An 18,794-nucleotide genomic window follows, 5' to 3' on the forward strand; every position below is an offset into this window, starting at 1 on the left:
AACTTGACTTGCCTAGACAGAGCCCTGACCTCAACTCCATCAAACACCTTTGGGACGAATTGGAACTCCAACTACGAGCCAGGCCTCGTCACCCAACATCAGGGCCCGACCTCGAATGCTCTTATGGCTGAATGGAAGCAAGTCCCCGTAGCAATGTTCCAACATCTAGTGGAAAGCCTTCCCAGAAGCCTTGACTAGAATACAGTATATACATATGACGTGGGTAAAACAGTATGTCAACATTATTAAAGGGACCAGTGTTCAATGACTATGTACATAGGGCAGCAGTCTAAGGTGCAGGGTTGAGTACCGGGTGGTAGCCGGCTAATAACAGTGACTAAAGTTCAGGGCAGGGCGCTGGGTGGAGGCCAGCTAGTGGTAACTATTTAACAGTCTGATGGACTGAAGATAGAAGCCGTATTTTCAGTCTCTTGGTCCCAGCTTTGACGCACCTGGACAGTCTCCGCCTTCTAGATGGTAGCCAGGTGAACAGGCCATGGCTCGGGTGGCTGAGGTTGTTGATGATCTTCTTGCAGTTGCCGTACCAGGCGGTGATACTGCCCGACAGGGTGCTCTCAATGGTGCATCTGTAGAAGTTTGTGAGGGTCTTGGGTGCCAAGCCACATTTCTTCAGCCTTCTGAGGTTGAAGAGGTGCTATTTGCACCTTCTTCACCAGACTGTTTGTGTGGACAGACCATTTCAGGCTGTCAGTAATGTGAACGCCGAGGAACTTGAAGATTTTCACCCTCTCCAACTGCGGCCCCATCAATTTGGGGGGGGGGGGGGGCACCTTGACATAGAAGGAGAGGTTATATTCCTGACACCACTCCGGCATGGCCCTCACCACCTCCCATACATGTTATGGACAGGTGCAGTCAGGTAGCCAGAGGGGTGGAGTACACTCAACCCATGTGTCCAGCAGGCAGAGTTCAATAACTACAGGCAGATGTGAGATGCAGGAGGATGGCACTCTTCTCATACCACTGTAGACAACTGTCCAATTCAAAGCTTCCTCTAAGCTTTGCATTGGTCAGTAGCCTACAGAGTAATATGAGAAGAGTGCAATTGCTGAACATACAGTGGAAGTCGGAAGTTTACATACACTTAGGTTGGAGTCATTAAAACTCACTTTTCAACCACCTCCACAAATTTCATGTTAACAAACTATAGTTTTGGCAAGTTGGTTAGGACATCTACTTTGTGCAGGACACAAGTTATTTTTCCAACAATTGTTTACAGACAGATTATTTTACTTATAATTCATTGTATCGCAATTTCAGTGGGTCAGAAGTTTACGTACACTAAGTTGACTGTGCCTTTAAACAGCACGGGAAAATTCCAGAAAATGATGTCATGGCTTTAGAAGCTTCTGATAGGCTAATTGACATCATTTGAGTCAATTGGAGGTGTACCTGTGGATGCATTTCAAGGCCTACCTTCAAACTCAGTGCCTCTTTGTTTGACATCATGGGGAAATCAAAAGAAATCAGCCAAGACCTCATAAAAAAATGTAGACCTCCACAAGTCTGGTTCATCCTTGGGAGCAATTTCCAAATGCTTGAAAGTACCACGTTCATCTGTACAAACAATAGTATGCAAGTATAAACACCATGGGACCACGCAGCCATCATACCACTCAGGAAGGAGACGCATTCTGTCTCCTAGAGATGAATGTACTTTGATGTGAAAGTGCAAATCAATCCCAGAACAACAGCAAAGGACCCTGTGAAGATGCTGGAGGAAACAGGTACAAAAGTATCGATATCCACAGTACAACGAGTCCTATATCGACATAACCTGAAAGGCCGCTCAGCAAGGAAGAAGCCACTGCTCCAAAACCGCCATAAAAAAGCCAGACTACGGTTTGGAACTGCACATGGGGACAAATATCGTACTTTTTGGAGAAATGTCCTCTGGTTTGATGAAACAAAAATAGAACTGTTTGGCCATAATGACCATCGTTGTGTTTGGAGGAAAAAGGGGATGCTTGCAAGCCAAAGAACACCATCCCAACTATGAAGCACGTAGGTGGCAGCATCATGTTGTGGGGGTGCTTTGCTGCAGGAGGGACTGGTGCACTTCACAAAATAGATGGCATCATGAGGTAGGAAAATTATGTGGATATATTGAAGCAACATCTCAAGACATCAGTCAGGAAGTTAAAGCTTGGTCGCAAATGGGTCTTCCAAATGGACAATGATCCATCCTAAGCATACTTTCAAAGTTGTGGCAAAATAGGCTTAAGGACAACAAAGTCAAGGTATTGGAGTGATCATCACAAAGCCCTGACCTCAATCCTATAGAAAATATGTGGGCAGAACTGAAAAAGCATGTGAGAGCAAGGAGAACTACAAACCTTACTCAGTTACACCAGCTCTGTCAGGAGGAATGGGCCAAAATTCACCCAACTTATTGTGGGGAGCTTGTGGAAGGCTACCTGAAACGTTTGACCCAAGTTAAACAATTTAAAGGCAGTATATGTAAACTTCTGACCCACTGGGAATGTGATGAAAGAAACAAAATCTGTAATAAATAATTCTCTCTACTATTATTCTGACATTTCACATTCTTAAAATAAAGTGGTGATCCTAACTGACCTAAAACAGGGAATTTTTACTAGGATTAAATGTCAGGAATTGTGAAAAACTGAGTTTAAATGTATTTGGCTAAGGTGTATGTAAACTTCTGACTTCAACTTATGTAGCTATTCTAAACTACGTATAACAGTTCCATGTAGAATAAACCATACTTCACATAATACTGTAGAAGCTGTGTTCTGCTAATATAACAATGTAATATAACAAATACACCTTCCTGTATAATGTCCTGTATAAGACGGGAGTTCCCTAAAATGTTTGAGGAATACACTGGGTACCCCCCTTATTGATCGTACCGTTCAATTAAATGGTAGCAAAATACTATAAAAAGTCATGTGTGTCTTGTATAATTTTAATGCTAAATGCAAGGTCTCTCCCAATTCAGACATCAGTATCAACCTGTATTTCAGTCAGAGGACTCAATTTCAAAGCATCTGTTCTGCCCATCTGTGGAAAATCAAGGAAGAGTTGATGCGTGACATAGGTATTGAAGGGGTGATATTACTAAATACTTGTCATGCACTGTCTTATTGGTAATCACCCCTTCTGAGGTGTTTGTCAATGCCTGCTGGGCATGGCGGCGTAGATCGGCTCCAGACGCCTCTCGTCACAGATACTGGTCATGAAGGAGCCGGACTTCGGCTCCTATATGTGACCCTGCTCCTATATCACAGAGGGAGAGAGAAAGACTGTCACCATACGGTCATGGAAGCCAACAGTAAATACACAGTTCAACAGCCAATTAGAGATCCTGATTCACAAGGGACATGTGCCAGCATGGCACTGACTGGTTGGCATTACTCACTTTGACCCAGGACTAGTTCTTTGGCACAGTGGAAGGGGGCACCTCCTTACAACATAAAAGACAAACGTATACACACACAGCACTGGTTACATTATCAGTGGTGGTTAGGGGAATTCCAGGACAGATAGTATTTTGATCATTGACCTGATCAAATGTGACCAACCTTATTCAAGTATCCTCCATTACTCTGAAGCTTGACTGGTGTCTGGCCACAGCCTTCTGTAACAGCTGCTGATATAGTATGGGGGTTCCCACGATGCTGCTGAACAACAAATCTACCAAGTTTTGTACAATATCACAATAAACATATAGCGAGAAAATAAACTTTCTCGAGTTTGGAAGTAATTTATATGTTAGAGGAGTGGTCAGTGTACTGAGTTGGTCTCTGTCTGAAATCCCAGATCTAGGGCAAAAGCACTGGAACATTGTTAATGGGGGCGGAGGGGGTTAACAGTGGACTGTAGTGCCACGATGACAAGTGCCACGTAATCAGCTCATTGGCCTAGTTGAGGATCACTAAAACATTCCACATTCAATGTCAAACTGATGCTGTTGCCTCGGCCGACCCAATATAGTAGAAAATAATCATTTTTAAACCTCTACTTGAGGTTTTCAATTCATGACACGGCCCTGAATTAAGTTGCAATAGAAATGAACACAGCCCTGCTCAAAAAAATGACGCAGCATTAATGTTGTCCAAGAAATCCTAGCCTAGTTTTTTTTTAAACCGAGAGCTCAGCTTTAGCCCCTGATAAGGACAATCCTTTACATCGCATCAGAGAACTGATGTCCCCTCTCTCCCTTTAATGTTCTCCACTGGTCTCCTGCTGCTGGTATTAATAGTATCTGGATGGGCCCGTGTGGGCAGAGGAGGTTGTCTCACGTCCCCGTAAATATTGCATGGTTTCCCCCGAGTGCTCTGGAATGCGAGAGAGGAATGAGGAATGAGGAAGGAAAAAAAAAAGGGAAGATGGAGGTCATGGCTGTAACTTGACAGTGTGTCTGACAAGTGGACATATGTGACGATATTTGTTCATTTGTATAGGTAGTTGTAGTTTTTATTATTTAGTAGTTTTATGCTGTTAATCAAAGTTTTAGTTGTGCTATTATTAATATTAGTAGACAGTTGACATAGTTGTTACTAAGTATTGTTTTTCAGTTGTTTTTTTTTACATTGGATACAAACAAGATATATAAATATGGGTTACTAGCCTATATATAACAGAGGGTGGCTGCCTGATCTGGTCTTTGACACAGGTCTGTTATTAGGGTAGAGCGATGTATTTATATCTCTCTCGCGTTGTGAAGGTGTTCCACAGCCATAGTAAAATTGGTAGCGTTCATCTAAAAACTAGTTTTGGTCCTTCAAGGACATTTTGAGAATCTATTCCTCTCCTCTCCGTCTGAGCCTCTGTCGCCACACATTCCGGTGTCAATGTTTCCCAGTCAAACCCAATACCTCGCATGCTTTCGCTCTGAGCACAACAAGGAATGCTAAAGGAAGCTCATTCTTTTCATAATTTCCTCATGGCTGAACTTCAGTCACCTTGCTCATTGTACTTTAAGAATGTCTCAGGAGGGTGTATTTGTTGTTCTTTGTTTATTCTGTGTGCTTTTCTTTACTGCTGAAGTCACCTTTCTCGTTGAATATCTCACGAGTGTGTATGTAGGCCTATGTGTCTGCCATGCGTTTTCACTTTGCCTATGTTTTTCCTCATTGTACTTCAAGTAGGGCTACTTTCGTTGTAGGTGAATTACACGGGGTAAGGTCAGATAGAGAGAAGGGTGGATGGTGCACACTGTACACTGAGCATTTTACCACCAGGACAGCAGCAACCATCTTATGACCCCTGCTGGAGAGCGAGACATTCCCAAACTGCAGAGGTGTTGTCTGTTTGAGTACTCTGTGTTTTTTACTGGTGCTCTTCTCCGCCTCTGCATGAGCTATTTGTAGCATTCTAGTATTTAAAATAAGTGAGAGAGAAAAATGCTCAACTGAAATGAGTTCACACGAAAAAGGCCTGTGATTGAAAACCAACAGTTAAACAGGGTTTTCTGTAGCAAAACTGTTTTCTACGGTGTGCCCCTCCAACCTTTTCTAGCATGAGAAAAATGAAACGTTGCACGCTACTCAGTTTTTATAGCGTTCAAATAGGCACATTCTTCTCTTCACCTCTACCCTGCAACTCTTTCCCAGGTCCTTGGTATACAAGAGATGCGTTTTCTGTCAATATAGCTGGTAATTAACTAAGGGGGTCCCCATTAAATTATATTTAGTGTTTTCCTGTATTATGTTTTCTCTATTTTATTTTTCCTGATTTGGGATCCCCCCCCCACACAGTTTTTATTCTCAATATTACAATTATTTAGAGAGAAACAACAAACATGGATGTTCTAAATCCATGGCAAAGCTTAAGTCACATCAGAAGACCACTTTTGGTCGAATCACAAAGTGTAATTCCCCTTTTCAATTACACATCTAGCAAGAGAGGAATGTGTCGGTCTCGTGACTTTTCTGCTGTTACTTCTGCAGCACACGTCATGGCAGAGTTTGCAAAACAATCGCCGCCAAATTTGAGGAAATAATCTAGAAGTAGTAGATATTGTTCTATATATATATTGCCTTCTTTGCAGTTAACATTTAATTGAGAAGGTTTTGGGGGGAAAACCTGTCTACCCATAAGATGGTTATCATTAGCATCGCTAACTGGCTACATACGGAGTGATAGACAAACACGTGCATCAAACAGACAGACGCGAACAATATTGCTGGACATTTTATTGGCAGATATTGTGTAACGTTTGGCTTTTTAAGGCAATAGTGGCTAACCAGGGGTGAGAGAACATCAATGTGGCTTTGATTGGATAGTAGCCGGGAGTTTTGTTCATGACAGTTTGCGGTTTTGATTGACCAGCTACTCATAAGTGGGCTGAGAGCTACTGGTAGCTCGCGATCTACCCTAAAGAATATGACCCAGGCCATAGAGGGGGGAAAACAGCCTGTACGACCCTGTTTTACAATTTGGAACAAATGCCGTATAGCCCTTTTCACACACAAAGTGGTGTGTGCAATCTATTTTCAACTCTTATGTCCCTGTCTCCCTCCAGGGCCAGTGGTGTATGTACTAGACCTGTTTGACCGGCTCATCTCCAAGGCCTGTCCCTTTGCTGCCGCCGGCATCATGGTGGGCTCCATCTACTGGACCGCCGTCACGTACGGGGCTGTCACCGTCATGCAGGTGAGACCACCACACACACACACACACACACACACACTAGGGTTTCCGTTAGGTAACAACGTGACCAGGAAGATTTTAATTTACCGGCCATTTGAGAAGTTTACCGGGACCCATATGCATTGGATGCGTAACCCGTAAGGGCGTCCACCAATGGTACTCAAAATGACAGAAATCACATTTAAAGATTATGGTAACTCATCTTAACAGAACATGCAACTCCTGTTTATGAAGCAGCCAATAAAACATCATTTTCAAACATTTGCCGAAGTGAACTTGTAAACAGCGCATCTGATGCGAGCAGTTCCATATTAGAAACTTAGAAAGCGGGGGAATCTACAGATGCAACAACTAGAATGTGTTACTAATAAAGTCTTCTCACTCAACTGTGTTTATTTTCAGCGAACTTAACACGTGTAAATATTTGTTTGAACATAACAATATTCAACAACTGAAACATAAACTGAACAAGGTCCGCAGACATGTGACTAACAGAAATGGAATAATGTGTCTCTGAACAAAGAGGTGGGGGGGGGGGTCAAAATCAAAAGTAACAGTCAGTATCTGGTGTGGTCACCAGCTGCATTAAGTACTGCAGTGCATCTCCTAATGGACTGCACCAGATTTGCCAGTTCTTGCTGTGAGATGTTACCCCACTCTTCCACCAAGGCACCTGCAAATTCCCTAGCCCTCACCCTCCGATCCAACAGGTCCCACACGTTCTCAATGGGATTGAGATCTGGGCTCTTCGCTGGTCATGGCAGAACACTAACATTCCTGTCTAGCAGGAAATCACGCACAGAACGAGCAGTATGGCTGGTGGCATTGTCATGCTGGAGGGTCATATCAGGATGAGCCTGCAGGAAAGGTACCTCATGAGGGAGGAGGATGTCTTCCCTGTAACTGTAACGCACAGCATTGAGATTGCCTGCAATGACAAGAAGCTCAGTCCGATGATGCTGTGACACACCGCCCCAGACCATGACGGACCCTCCACCTGCAAATCAATCCCGCTCCAGAGTACAGGCCTCGGTGTAACGCTCATTCCTTTGACGATATACGCGAATCCGACCATCATCCCTGGTGAGACAAAACCGCGACTCGTCAGTGAAGAGCACTTTTTGCCAGTCCTGTCTGGTCCAGCGACGGTGGGTTTGTGCCCATAGGTGACATTGTTGCTGGTGATGTCTGGTGAGGACCTGCCTTACAACAGGCCTACAAGCCCTCAGTCCAGCCTCTCTCAGCCTATTGCGGACAGTCTGAGCACTGATGGAGGGATTGTGCATTCCTGGTGTAACTCGGGCAGTTGTTGTTGCCATCCTGTACCTGTCCCGCAGGTGTGATGTTCGGATGTACCGATCCTGTGCAGGTGTTGTTACACGTGGTCTGCCACTGCGAGGACGATCAGCTGTCCGTTCTGTCTACCGTCTGTAAGCTGTTAGTGTCTTAACAACCGTTCCACAGGTGCATATTCATTAATTGTTTATGGGTCAATGAACAAGCATGGGGAAACAGTGTTTAAACACTTTACAATGAAGATCTGTGAAGTTATTTGGAAGATCTGTGAAGTAATTTTTTTTTGCTGAGTTTGACTAGGATTGTGCCTTTGGCTTCTGGGCAACAAAAGAAAGTTGATATGAAAACCAATAGAAAAGGCGAGAAACACTGGTTTCAATGGCATATGAGGAAGTCTTTATGAAAGAAATTGCCTCCATTTTTCTATGATCAGATTTTTACCTAGGCTACTTTGAAGCAAGGTAAGACATGGCTCATAATATGAAGTAATACATTGAGGTTTTAAACAATGAAAGGGTGTCTGCACTTCCTGATTTAGCCTCGTTTTAGATTTGGTTAATTAAGAAACGCTACCGGCCATGACTGAATTCAAATGTGAGTTTGTTTCGTTGTGTGGTTTGATGTGGATGTCTGTGGGAAGGATAAGCCAAATTATTTCGCCAGTAAGCTTCAGCCGGGTGGTGTGCGACTGTGGCAAAGTTAGTTTGAGTTTGGATAGCCTATCTCTAGGGATAGTTAGGGAGCAGGGATTAACATGGGTAATCCGGGATCCTGTCACATTTCCCCAAAAAATAAAATGACAAGACCCGGAAAATTACAACATTTTCCCCCAAAGTCGAACTAACGCAATTCCACAAAATATGTTACATGCGCAGCAGCAGATTACCCAAAAAATGTATAGCACATTATGCAAGCAGGTTGTCGCGTTGAAGCGTTTAGCCTAGCGTATTTACTTCGTACAAGGTCGCCATAAATTCAAAACGCATGCGTTATTGACATTGCCGGACTGCACACGCGACCCGAATGCAGTTAGTAAACCCCTATGGTATAGCCTATAAAATTTTGCTTGCTTCCTTTAGCTGTCAATGTGACTCTTCAGATAGTCACAAATTTGATAGGCCTATGCACAATTCACTACATAGGTATCTCTGTCAGAGACATGAATTCTGTAACAATTCAGAGGCAGGAGGGAAATATCCTGTCCTAGAGAATAGGCCAGTGTTCCCCAACTGGTTTTATTTGGGCCCCCAAGTTCTCTGAGGCCCCAAAAATTGTTGGGCATAAAAAACTGTAAAGACACCAGGAAATCAGCTCCAAATCCCTCTTATCTCAGAATCCTGGCATATGACCATATCTTGGTTTTACGCACACCTTAAATAAATAATTTAAGCTACTTCCTTAAATGCTATCATGGGCAGAAAACCCAGTTCATCTCCATCGTTCATTTAAGTTCATGGGTCATTTATAACAAAACCTTTCAATATTGCCAATAATTTCCATGACTATTTCACTAGTGAAGTGGAAAAGCTCAGAAGTGAAATGACATTGAACAGTGAACCATCATATTTTTGTATAAAAAAAATATAATAATAAAAGAGAACGATTGCTGTTTTGAATTTGGTCAAGTTCGTGTAGGAGAGGTGGAAAAAATCCATAATGATAAGCCACCAGGTATAGACAACCTTTATGGGAAACGATTGAGAATGGTAGCTGACAGTATTGCCACCTCTGTTTGATATATATTTAACCAAAGCTTAAAGGAGTGTCTCCACAGGTGTGTAAGGAAGCTAAAGTAATTCCACTGCCTAAAAATAGTAAAGCACCCTTTACTGGCTCTAACAGCCGCCCAATCAGTTTGCTGCCAGTTCTTAGTAAACTGATAGAGAATTGTTTGACCAAATACAATGCTATTTTTCAGGGAACAAGTTAACTACTGACTTTCAGCATGGATATAGAAAAGGTCACTCAACTTGTACTGCACTGACTCAGATGACAGATGATTGGTTAAAATAAATTAATAATAAGATGATAGTTGGAGCTTTATTGTTAAGATTTCAGTATAGCCTGTGATATTATTGATCATAAATTGTTATTGGTATGGCTTTACATCACCTGCCATCACATGGTTGGAGTTATTTATCCATTAGAACCCAGAGAGTGTTCTTCAATGGAAGCTTCTCTAACATCAGATATGTAAAGTACAGTGTCCCGCAGGGCAGTTGCCTTGGGCAGTTACTCTTCTCTATTTTTCCAAATAATTTGCCACTGGTCTTACACAAAGCTAGAATGAATTACTACGCCGATTATTCCACACTACATGTCAGCACCCAAAGCCAGTGAGCTCACTGAAATTCTAAATAAGCAGTTACAGTCAGTATCAGAATGGGAGATTAATAATAAACGTATCTTAAATCAAACTAAAATCATTGTATTTGGTTCAAAACATTCTTGAAGACCTAAAACCTCAAGTGGAGTTTTCCATAAAGTTTGAGACCATTGATCAAGTTGAGGAAGCTCAATTCCTAGGTATACCATTTGAATTTTCAATTATCATGGTCAAGTTATATTGGCAAAGTTGTTGTGAAGATGGGGAGGTGTATGTCTGTTATAAAAATATGTATTTATTTTACCAGGTAAAAGTTAAATAAATAAAATGGACATACCCCTGTTTATAAGAATATGTTCTGTGTTTTTTACACACAAATCAACTGTAGTAGCTGTCCCTGACAACAACAAAAAAATTGGTCGACCAAGGCATGTATTTTTCAATATATAGAGACACCCTATGTGTTTTAATAAAAATCAACTATATGTACTGAGCTTGTCTTAAGCACGCTTTTTAATTAAATAATTAAGACCCACAAATGACTCAAGAGGGAGCCAGATGGCCTAACCAGAAGAAAAAAGCCTGTTTCTAGCCCTCCTCCCGCTGCCGTTGGCCTTCGCAGATTCTGCCGTTACACTCCTGAAGTTGCCGGGAATAGGCTACACCAGGGGTTGGCACCCTTTTCTATTTGGAGTGTCAATTCATCCTACCATTTCTACTGATCTGCATGCCAGTTGTCATTTTCATATGCTCATTTTTGTGGAACAGTTTAATTTATAATAGTCTATCTCAAAGTCATTGTCTGTGGTTAATCTACATTCTATCTAAATTATAAAAATCTTAAAGTACTTCCGTTGCCATTGCCAACTACGTAAAAGTAGCCTACATAAAGCCAACAAATAAAAACATTGCACCCTGCAGGTAGAAAATATCCTGATAAAAATAAATATCCTATAAATCCCATTGCTGGACACGTATCAACTGTCGGCCCGAAGCTCACGCAAACAAACATGCGACATTGTATAAAATATTCTGGGCCATTAGAGTTTCCCGCGCCAGTGAGCTCGGGACAGACACAGCTGAAGGCTATTTGTTCAAGGGATAATAAATAAATCAGGTATTTTATGATGTTTCCACTGGATCAGAGCATTACATTTTTCCCTTCTATGCCGAGTGGTTATCAAAAGGGAGAGAGTTGGGAATATTTTTCAAATACATTGAGGAACTATTGTCATTCTCAATGGATTCTTAACAGGCTTTGTTTACTTGCTGTTTGAGGTGAAGACAAAATACTTTGAGAAGCTTCACAATACTAGTCAAATACTATGACATCTAAAACTGTGCGCGACCTTACCCAACATTGACAGGAGTGCTCCAAACAAAAGACAATGAATGAATTGCCAAAACTCGTAAATGTAATTAAATAAACCAAAACTTGTGAGAAACAAGTGTAGCATATGTTGTGAGATCTGCAAACGTGTCCACTCTGACAATGAGAATGTTAAACGAATGCAATAATAATATATTGAATGCATTAACAGAAATTACCGTAACCAAAGAAACATTGTAGATTAGAACAAACATTGTAGATCTTGTCCCATCTTGATTACTGTCTGGTAATATGGTCAAGTGCAGCGAGGAAAGCCCTAGCAAAGCTGCAGCTGGTTCAGAACAGAGCAGCACGCCCTTAACTGCACATACAGAACTAACATCAACAACATGCATACCAGTCTTTCCTGGTTGAGGATTGACAAGAGATTAACTGCTTCTCTTCTAGTTTTTATGAGAAATATAATTGTGAATAAAATTCCAGATTGTCTGCATAATCAAATAACATTCATCTCAGACACCCGTACATATCACGCCACCAGGGGTCTCTTCACAGTCACCAAGTCCAAAACGAATTCACGGATACAGAGGCATGATCGCATGGAACTCCCTTCCATCTCCAATTACTCAAGCAAACAGCAAAATTACCTTTAAAAAACGGATTAAACAACGGATTAAACAACATCTTTTGGAACGGCGGTGACTGTGGGGACACACACAAACGCAGATACACACACTCCTCGCTATTTTTCTTGTATTATTTGCATAGATTTTCGTTGTATTATTTGTATCATTGTATTTTAAATTTGTGTGTCAGTGTTTTGTTACTTTTTTTGTTCCGCTTTTTGTTGTTGTTGTGGACCCCAGGAAGAGTAGCTGATGCTTCTGCAAAAGTGAATGGGGATCCAACTAAACAAAGCAAAACAAATGGGCACATCCGATTTTTGCAGTACTTCCTGGGACTCTAGGGATACATTTTTATTATTCTCAGTATTGAAACTTGGTAGATTTTCGGGAAAATATTAATCCCTGTTAGGGACATCAATAATTTGCACAATGTAACTAGCCCCATGGGGATATTGAATGTCAAACCAAATTGATGGGTCGAATGGAGCTGTGCTCCGAATTGATGATTACTTGGGTGCTTCCAGCTGTGGGCAGCATTAAACCCAACCCATGGAAAACTGTTACGATACCCTTCATTCCAATGTCTTCCTATCTCGCAAATATATCTGTTTTGGACGAGACGGACTTCATGACCAAACTATTTACACTTTTTTGAAAATGTTGACATTAGAATAAATGCTTTTGGCTCATATCAATGCCACATAGGCCAATTTGTAAATGACAAGTTGCATTTTAGGGGCAGTTGCTTTTTAAGTATATGTTTTCAAAATGCATACTGCCTCCAGCTCACATTGCAAAGTGGTAGGTGACACGCTGGTAGCGTGCATACCATTGCCTATGCACTTGAATGGCGAATGAGAGGCACGCTTCAATTACCAGTTGAGAAATAAAACTGTTTTAAACACGTGATTGCATTTAAAATTATTGCGCAATGACTGGACTTATAAAAACACTCCAGCAGCAACAAGCTGAGGATGGCGACAAGTGCTGTCTGACAAGTGATATTCCGCTCAAAATAGGCTCTGTACGCTGTGCGAGTGTGATAAATAAGATGCACGATGACCTTGCTTACATTTATTTGTATATGATCACGTATTTTTATTATGCGTGGGAATACTTGGGAACAGATTTCAAAAATGTAAATCACTTGGATCTGATTTCCTGGTGTTTTTATAGTATTTTATATCCAACAATTATAAAATAAAAACAAATTTGCTCAGAAAACCTGGGGGAGGGGGAGGCTAATAAAGCCACCCACGGGCCAAATTTGTCCCACGCCGCCAGTTGGGGAACCCTGCTATAGACCGATAAGCATAAATGTCAAATGTATTTACATCGCCTGATTTTTCCATCTATGAATAAAAAATAACGGTAGGGTTTTTCTCCCAGTCAATTTGGCCGGCAACAGTTTTGTTTATCGGCCAAACGCTGGCAATTACCGGGCTGACTGAAACCCTCACACACACACACACTGAGGGTTAAATCCACCATATTTATTCTTAACGTTATTGTCTTCTGATGGCTTTCGTTCGACTTCCTAGTGTGGCCGTGTTGATCGATAGACTATGGCTGCGTTTTGAAATGGCAGTGCACGACATAGGTAACAGGCTGCCATTTCAGACGCACTTTATCGTCAAGCTATCCATCTTCACCACGGTGTCCGCTCTTTCCCTGTGCCCAGGTGGTGGGCCATAAGGAGGGCCTGGATGTGATGGAGCGGGCAGACCCCTTGTTCCTGCTCATCGGCCTGCCCACCATCCCCGTCATGCTGATCCTGGGGAAGATGATCCGCTGGGAAGACTACGTGCTGCGCCTCTGGAGGAAGTACTCCAACAAGCTGCAGATCCTCAACAGCATCTTCCCAGGTCAGAAGGGACACATTGGTAGGAATGCAAACCGTTCTGCAACACCACGTTCTTCTACTACAATGGGTGGAATTCTGTGAATTCGTTGTGTGTGTCTGTACAATGAAGTGTGGGTGATAAGGCTGTTATTATGTGCTTGGAGGATGCTACCTGTGTTAAAGGTTGTTCTATTGTGTGATCAGTGTGTGTGTGTGTGTGTGTGTGTGTGTGTGTGTGTGTGTGTGTGTGTGTGTGTGTGTGTGTGTATATAAGAATGCGGAGAGGTAGCCCTGTCCATTGGGGCTTGTGGAGGTCCAGTAGCAGTGGGTTTTTCCACTGAGCTCATCATCAAGGACAGTGATTGATGTGGGGAGAAACCGGACCCCAGTGCTCAGCTGGAACCTTCAACCTTTTCTCCCTGCAGTCTCAGCTTGCTGGGCAAGAGCAGGCGTACATCTTTACCCCCCCACTCGGCTGCCCAAAATAAAGATACTGGCACAGACTGGTGCAGATATTACTCAGTGGCTGGCACACCTTTTTTCTCTCATCACTTGATGAATGTGTATTTGTGTGTCTAGCAAAACAACACCCACAACACACCTCACACATTCTGACCTTGCCCCCTCTGTCTCTCTCAGGGATTGGGTGTCCGGTGCCTCGTATCCCGGCGGAGGCCAGCCCCCTGGCAGACCACGTGTCAGCCACCAGGATCCTGTGTGGTGCCCTGGTATTCCCTACCATCGCCACCATCGTGGGCAAACTCATGTTCAGCAGTGTCAACTCCAACCTGCAGAGGACCATTCTGGTGGGTAACACAAACTGTCAGGCATACACACAGAGAGCGGGCATGGGACCTTGGCCATTGTAGTTATCTTGACCACATATTCTTCCTATATTAGTGATTGCAGGTTTTTTTGCCATGGCAATACCTGTACTAGCTCTTCCCCGCTACTGGCCCATTCTGAGGTAACTGTGCGTTAGTTGGCGGTAAGTTAATTAGTAGTTTTTCCTCATGAATTTAGGATGTAGGAATGTACCCTGCAAGGCAGGCTGTAGTCAACGTGACAACTGGATGTAGTCTATCACAGTGCCATCCGTTTTATCACCAAAGCCCCATATACTACCCACCACTGCGACCTGTATGCTCTCGTTGGCTGGCCCTCACAACATATTCGTCGCCAAACCCACTGGCTCCAGGTCATCTATAAGTCTTTGCTCGGTAAAGCCCCGCCTTACCTCAGCTCACTGGTCACCATAGCAACACCCACCCGTAGCATGCCCTCCAGCAGGTGTATTTCACTGGTCATCCCCAAAGCCAACACTTTCTTTGGCCGCCTTTCCTTCCAGTTCTCTGCTGCCAGTGACTGGAACGAATTGCTAAAATCTCTGAAGCCTTATATCTCCCTCTCTAACTTTAAGCATCAGCTGTCAGAGCAGCTTACCGATCACTGTACCTGTAAACAGCCAATCTGTAAATAGCACACGCAATCAGTAAATAGCACACCCAACTACCTCATCCCCATATTGTTATTTATCCTCTTGTTCTTTTGCACCCCAGTAACTCTACTTGCACATCATCATCTGCACATTTATCACTCCAGTGTTAATGGTAAATTGTAATTATTTCACCTCTAGGGCCTATTTATTGCCGTACCTCCCTACTCTTGTACATTTGCACACACTGTACATAGATTGTTCTATTGTGTTATTGACTGTACGTTTGTTTATGTGTAACTCTGTGTCGTACTGCTTTGCTTTATCTTGGCCAGGTCGCAGTTGTAAATGAGAACTTATTCTCGGCTGGCCTACCTGGTTAAATAAAGGTGAAATAAAAATAAATAAAGCCAGGGCTTTATGCCTCCTTGTGACCCGTCACCCCTGTGGGCCCCACACACACACACCTGAGAGTGCGCTGACAGCCAGGTAACCAGAGTGGCAGGGCTCGTCTGTCATATGACCCGCGCTGCCCCCTCTGGACATTGCAGCCCCACGCAAACACTCACACTCAAGTTCCCTTTAACCTCACTTAGCATTAGAGCAACAAAACCACCTGATCTCATGGTTCTATTAGTAAAGTACTCAATTGAGGCTTTGTTGGCACTGATATACAGAGGGGTACATGTATTGTCCTATGGCAGGTTATAGTGGACCGTTTTAAGGATATTCTGTTTGTTCCCTGGCTGCTACAGTATTAGAGAACAATACATTAAGAACATCAATTCATTGGGCCATGGACTCTACAAAGTGTCGAAAGTAGACTTAGTTGTGTCAAGTTGGCTGGATGTCCTTTGGGTGGTGGACCATTCTTTATACACACGGTAAACTGTTGAGCGTGAAAAACCCAGAGGCGTTGCAGTTCTTGACACATTCAAACCGGTGCGCCTGGAACCTACTACCATACCCCGTTCAAAGGCACTTAAAATATTTTGTCTTGCCCATTTACCCTCTGAATGGCACACATACAATCCATGTCTCAAGGCTTACAAATCCTTCTTTAACCCGTCTCCTCCCTTATCATCTACACTGATTTGAGGTGGATTTAACAGGTGACGTCAATAAGGGATCGTAGCTTTCACCTGGCCCGTCTGTCATGGAAAGAGCAGCTGTTCCTAATGTTTTGTACAATCAGTGTATCTTGTAGCAAATAGAAAAACCAGACAGAGCAGCAAGATAAATGATTTGATGCATGCGAGCTGAGTGTTGGTGACCCCTCCTTGGCACTGTGCTTATCCTTAGTTATTTTTGTCCTGTCTGCAGGGTGGGATTGCGTTTGTGGCCGTCAAGGGAGCGTTCAAGGTGTACTTCAAACAGCAGCAGTACCAGAGGCAAGCCCACCGCAAGATCCTCAACTTTACCGAGACAGAGGAGGCCTGACAAGGGCCATGGATAGACATACATATTGATACACAGGGGGAGTGGACGGAGCATGACAGTGAACTCTGAGCAGGAACACTGTCGGACATAGGGATCATTGGCGCCCCCTAACTCTTACACCCCTCTAAGTAGCCTCGCCTCACCTCGTTCTGTTTCTGCTCTTTAGGGAGTCATCGTCGTATGCGGCTGACATTCGTGCTGTGTGATTATCACCGTGTTCTATTTTATTTTTAAAACATTCAAAGGAGAAGAGACGAGACAAGAACACTGATACAGACATGCGTGCAAACACACACACTGAGTGTGCTCGTGCATATTCCACACAGGAGCTCTTTTTTTTTGTGAAATGTGACTTGTAACTGCTATGTTGCTGTAGCAATATTTGTTTGTTTTAATCAAGTAACCAGTGCTTGTTGTACTTTAACAAGATACATCTGGGGCACGTGTAATTATTAGACAGGAAAGTTTTATAAATAATTGTCTTACTGTTAATTTTGCAGTTTTGAAATTCTGTTTGCCAATGAGGAATATTGTTTTCCTGTATTGAATGTGTTTTAAGAGAAATTAGATATTTTATCACTAAAGGGTGATTATTTGTTTTTACCTGCTCCCCTAAGACATTGCTGACACGTTTCCATTGGTAAATATCCCCAGACCTATGATACATACTCTCCATTATTTAGAAGCACAGTACAAACATAAGTGTGATTGTCTGTACATACAGTAATTGCACAATATGTATCGGATAAAACATTCAAGGGTATTTCTTTTGTCAAATGCCTAGAAGTGTTGTCATTAGTTCTGTTTGTAGCTGATTTTGTGTAATTGTCTTCTACTCATGAGATGACAGAGAATGTGATGTGCAAGCCTGCAATGGGGAGGTGGGTGGATGGATGATATAGATCTGACACGTGCCGCATCACCTTCTAAATGAGAGCATAAAATGACATGTCCACTGAATAAAGGCGAGATTTATGTCTTTTAACCCAAAATCGCATATTCCGCCACATATTTCCTTGCTAACGCCACCACTTGCTTTGTTTTTTAGTATATATATATATATATATATATATATATACATATATATATATAATATATATCAAGGCAGTCACATAATAACCCATTCTGTAACTACTCTTTATTCTAAAAGTGCGGTATAACCAGTATACAGTACATTACGTGTGTGAAAAAGGCATGCCATAAACCAATCATTTGAATATTTAATATTATTGTGCACATCTCTTTTAGCTGTGCCTGGTAGACAGATATGCTCCAATAATCTGCTGTGGTCAGCTCAGCTTTTACATGAACTCTAAAGAAAATATATTATGCCAAAAGTGACATTTGAAGTTATTCATTGTATTGTACAGACATTGTTTCTCAATTTATAGTTTCATGGTGGATTGTGAATAAATGTATTTTTTCAAACCTTGAAGTGGATGTGTTCATGCTAAGATCCAGGGGCCTCATTTATAAAACGGATTTACGATCAATTTTGATCTTAAGTATGATTTATGCAGAAAACCATGTGTAAGTAATTATTTAGAAAACCTTACTTTGCCGTGGAAATTATCTTCTCTAGGCAAAGTCTAGACTTGACATAAGTCATTTACCTGCTGGTTATGTAGGGGTGTTGCCGTTTGGGACCCTTAAGCATCCAAGCCTGTGGTGAACTTTGCATTAGCTTTATGAACAATTTGTTAGGAATGATCAATTAAAAGTGTGAGGAATTAATTGCCAGACGCAAGGTGTTTTGAATTAAAAACAGGATGCGATGTTCTATAAATAGTGGGTCAAATTAGAAAAAAGTAACCATGGCTGTTCTTGCGTTATTGGAAAACATTGAAAACTGCTTTTAG

At 42.3% G+C, this 18,794-nt stretch overlaps 1 protein-coding gene across 2 annotated transcripts in view; it reads left to right on the top strand.

Annotated features, from left to right (window-relative positions):
• Positions 1-18,370, top strand: part of marchf5 (membrane-associated ring finger (C3HC4) 5) — a 60,066-nt gene extending 41,696 nt beyond the window's left edge. Inside the window, exons 3-6 of one of the 2 annotated variants that reach the window (XM_055919168.1) lie at positions 6,512-6,642; positions 13,899-14,100; positions 14,700-14,866; positions 16,819-18,370. In XM_055919168.1, coding sequence (XP_055775143.1) covers positions 6,512-6,642; positions 13,899-14,100; positions 14,700-14,866; positions 16,819-16,935 — 617 coding nt within the window. In that variant the 3' untranslated portion in view covers positions 16,936-18,370. The remainder of the gene's footprint in view (positions 1-6,511; positions 6,643-13,898; positions 14,101-14,699; positions 14,867-16,818) is intronic. The other variant, XM_055919177.1, reaches the window with a different exon arrangement.
• Positions 18,371-18,794: the final 424 nt, after the last annotated feature.

This window comes from Salvelinus fontinalis, chromosome 1 (assembly GCF_029448725.1).
Source record: "Salvelinus fontinalis isolate EN_2023a chromosome 1, ASM2944872v1, whole genome shotgun sequence".
In the NCBI taxonomy this organism is placed as follows: domain Eukaryota; kingdom Metazoa; phylum Chordata; class Actinopteri; order Salmoniformes; family Salmonidae; genus Salvelinus; species Salvelinus fontinalis.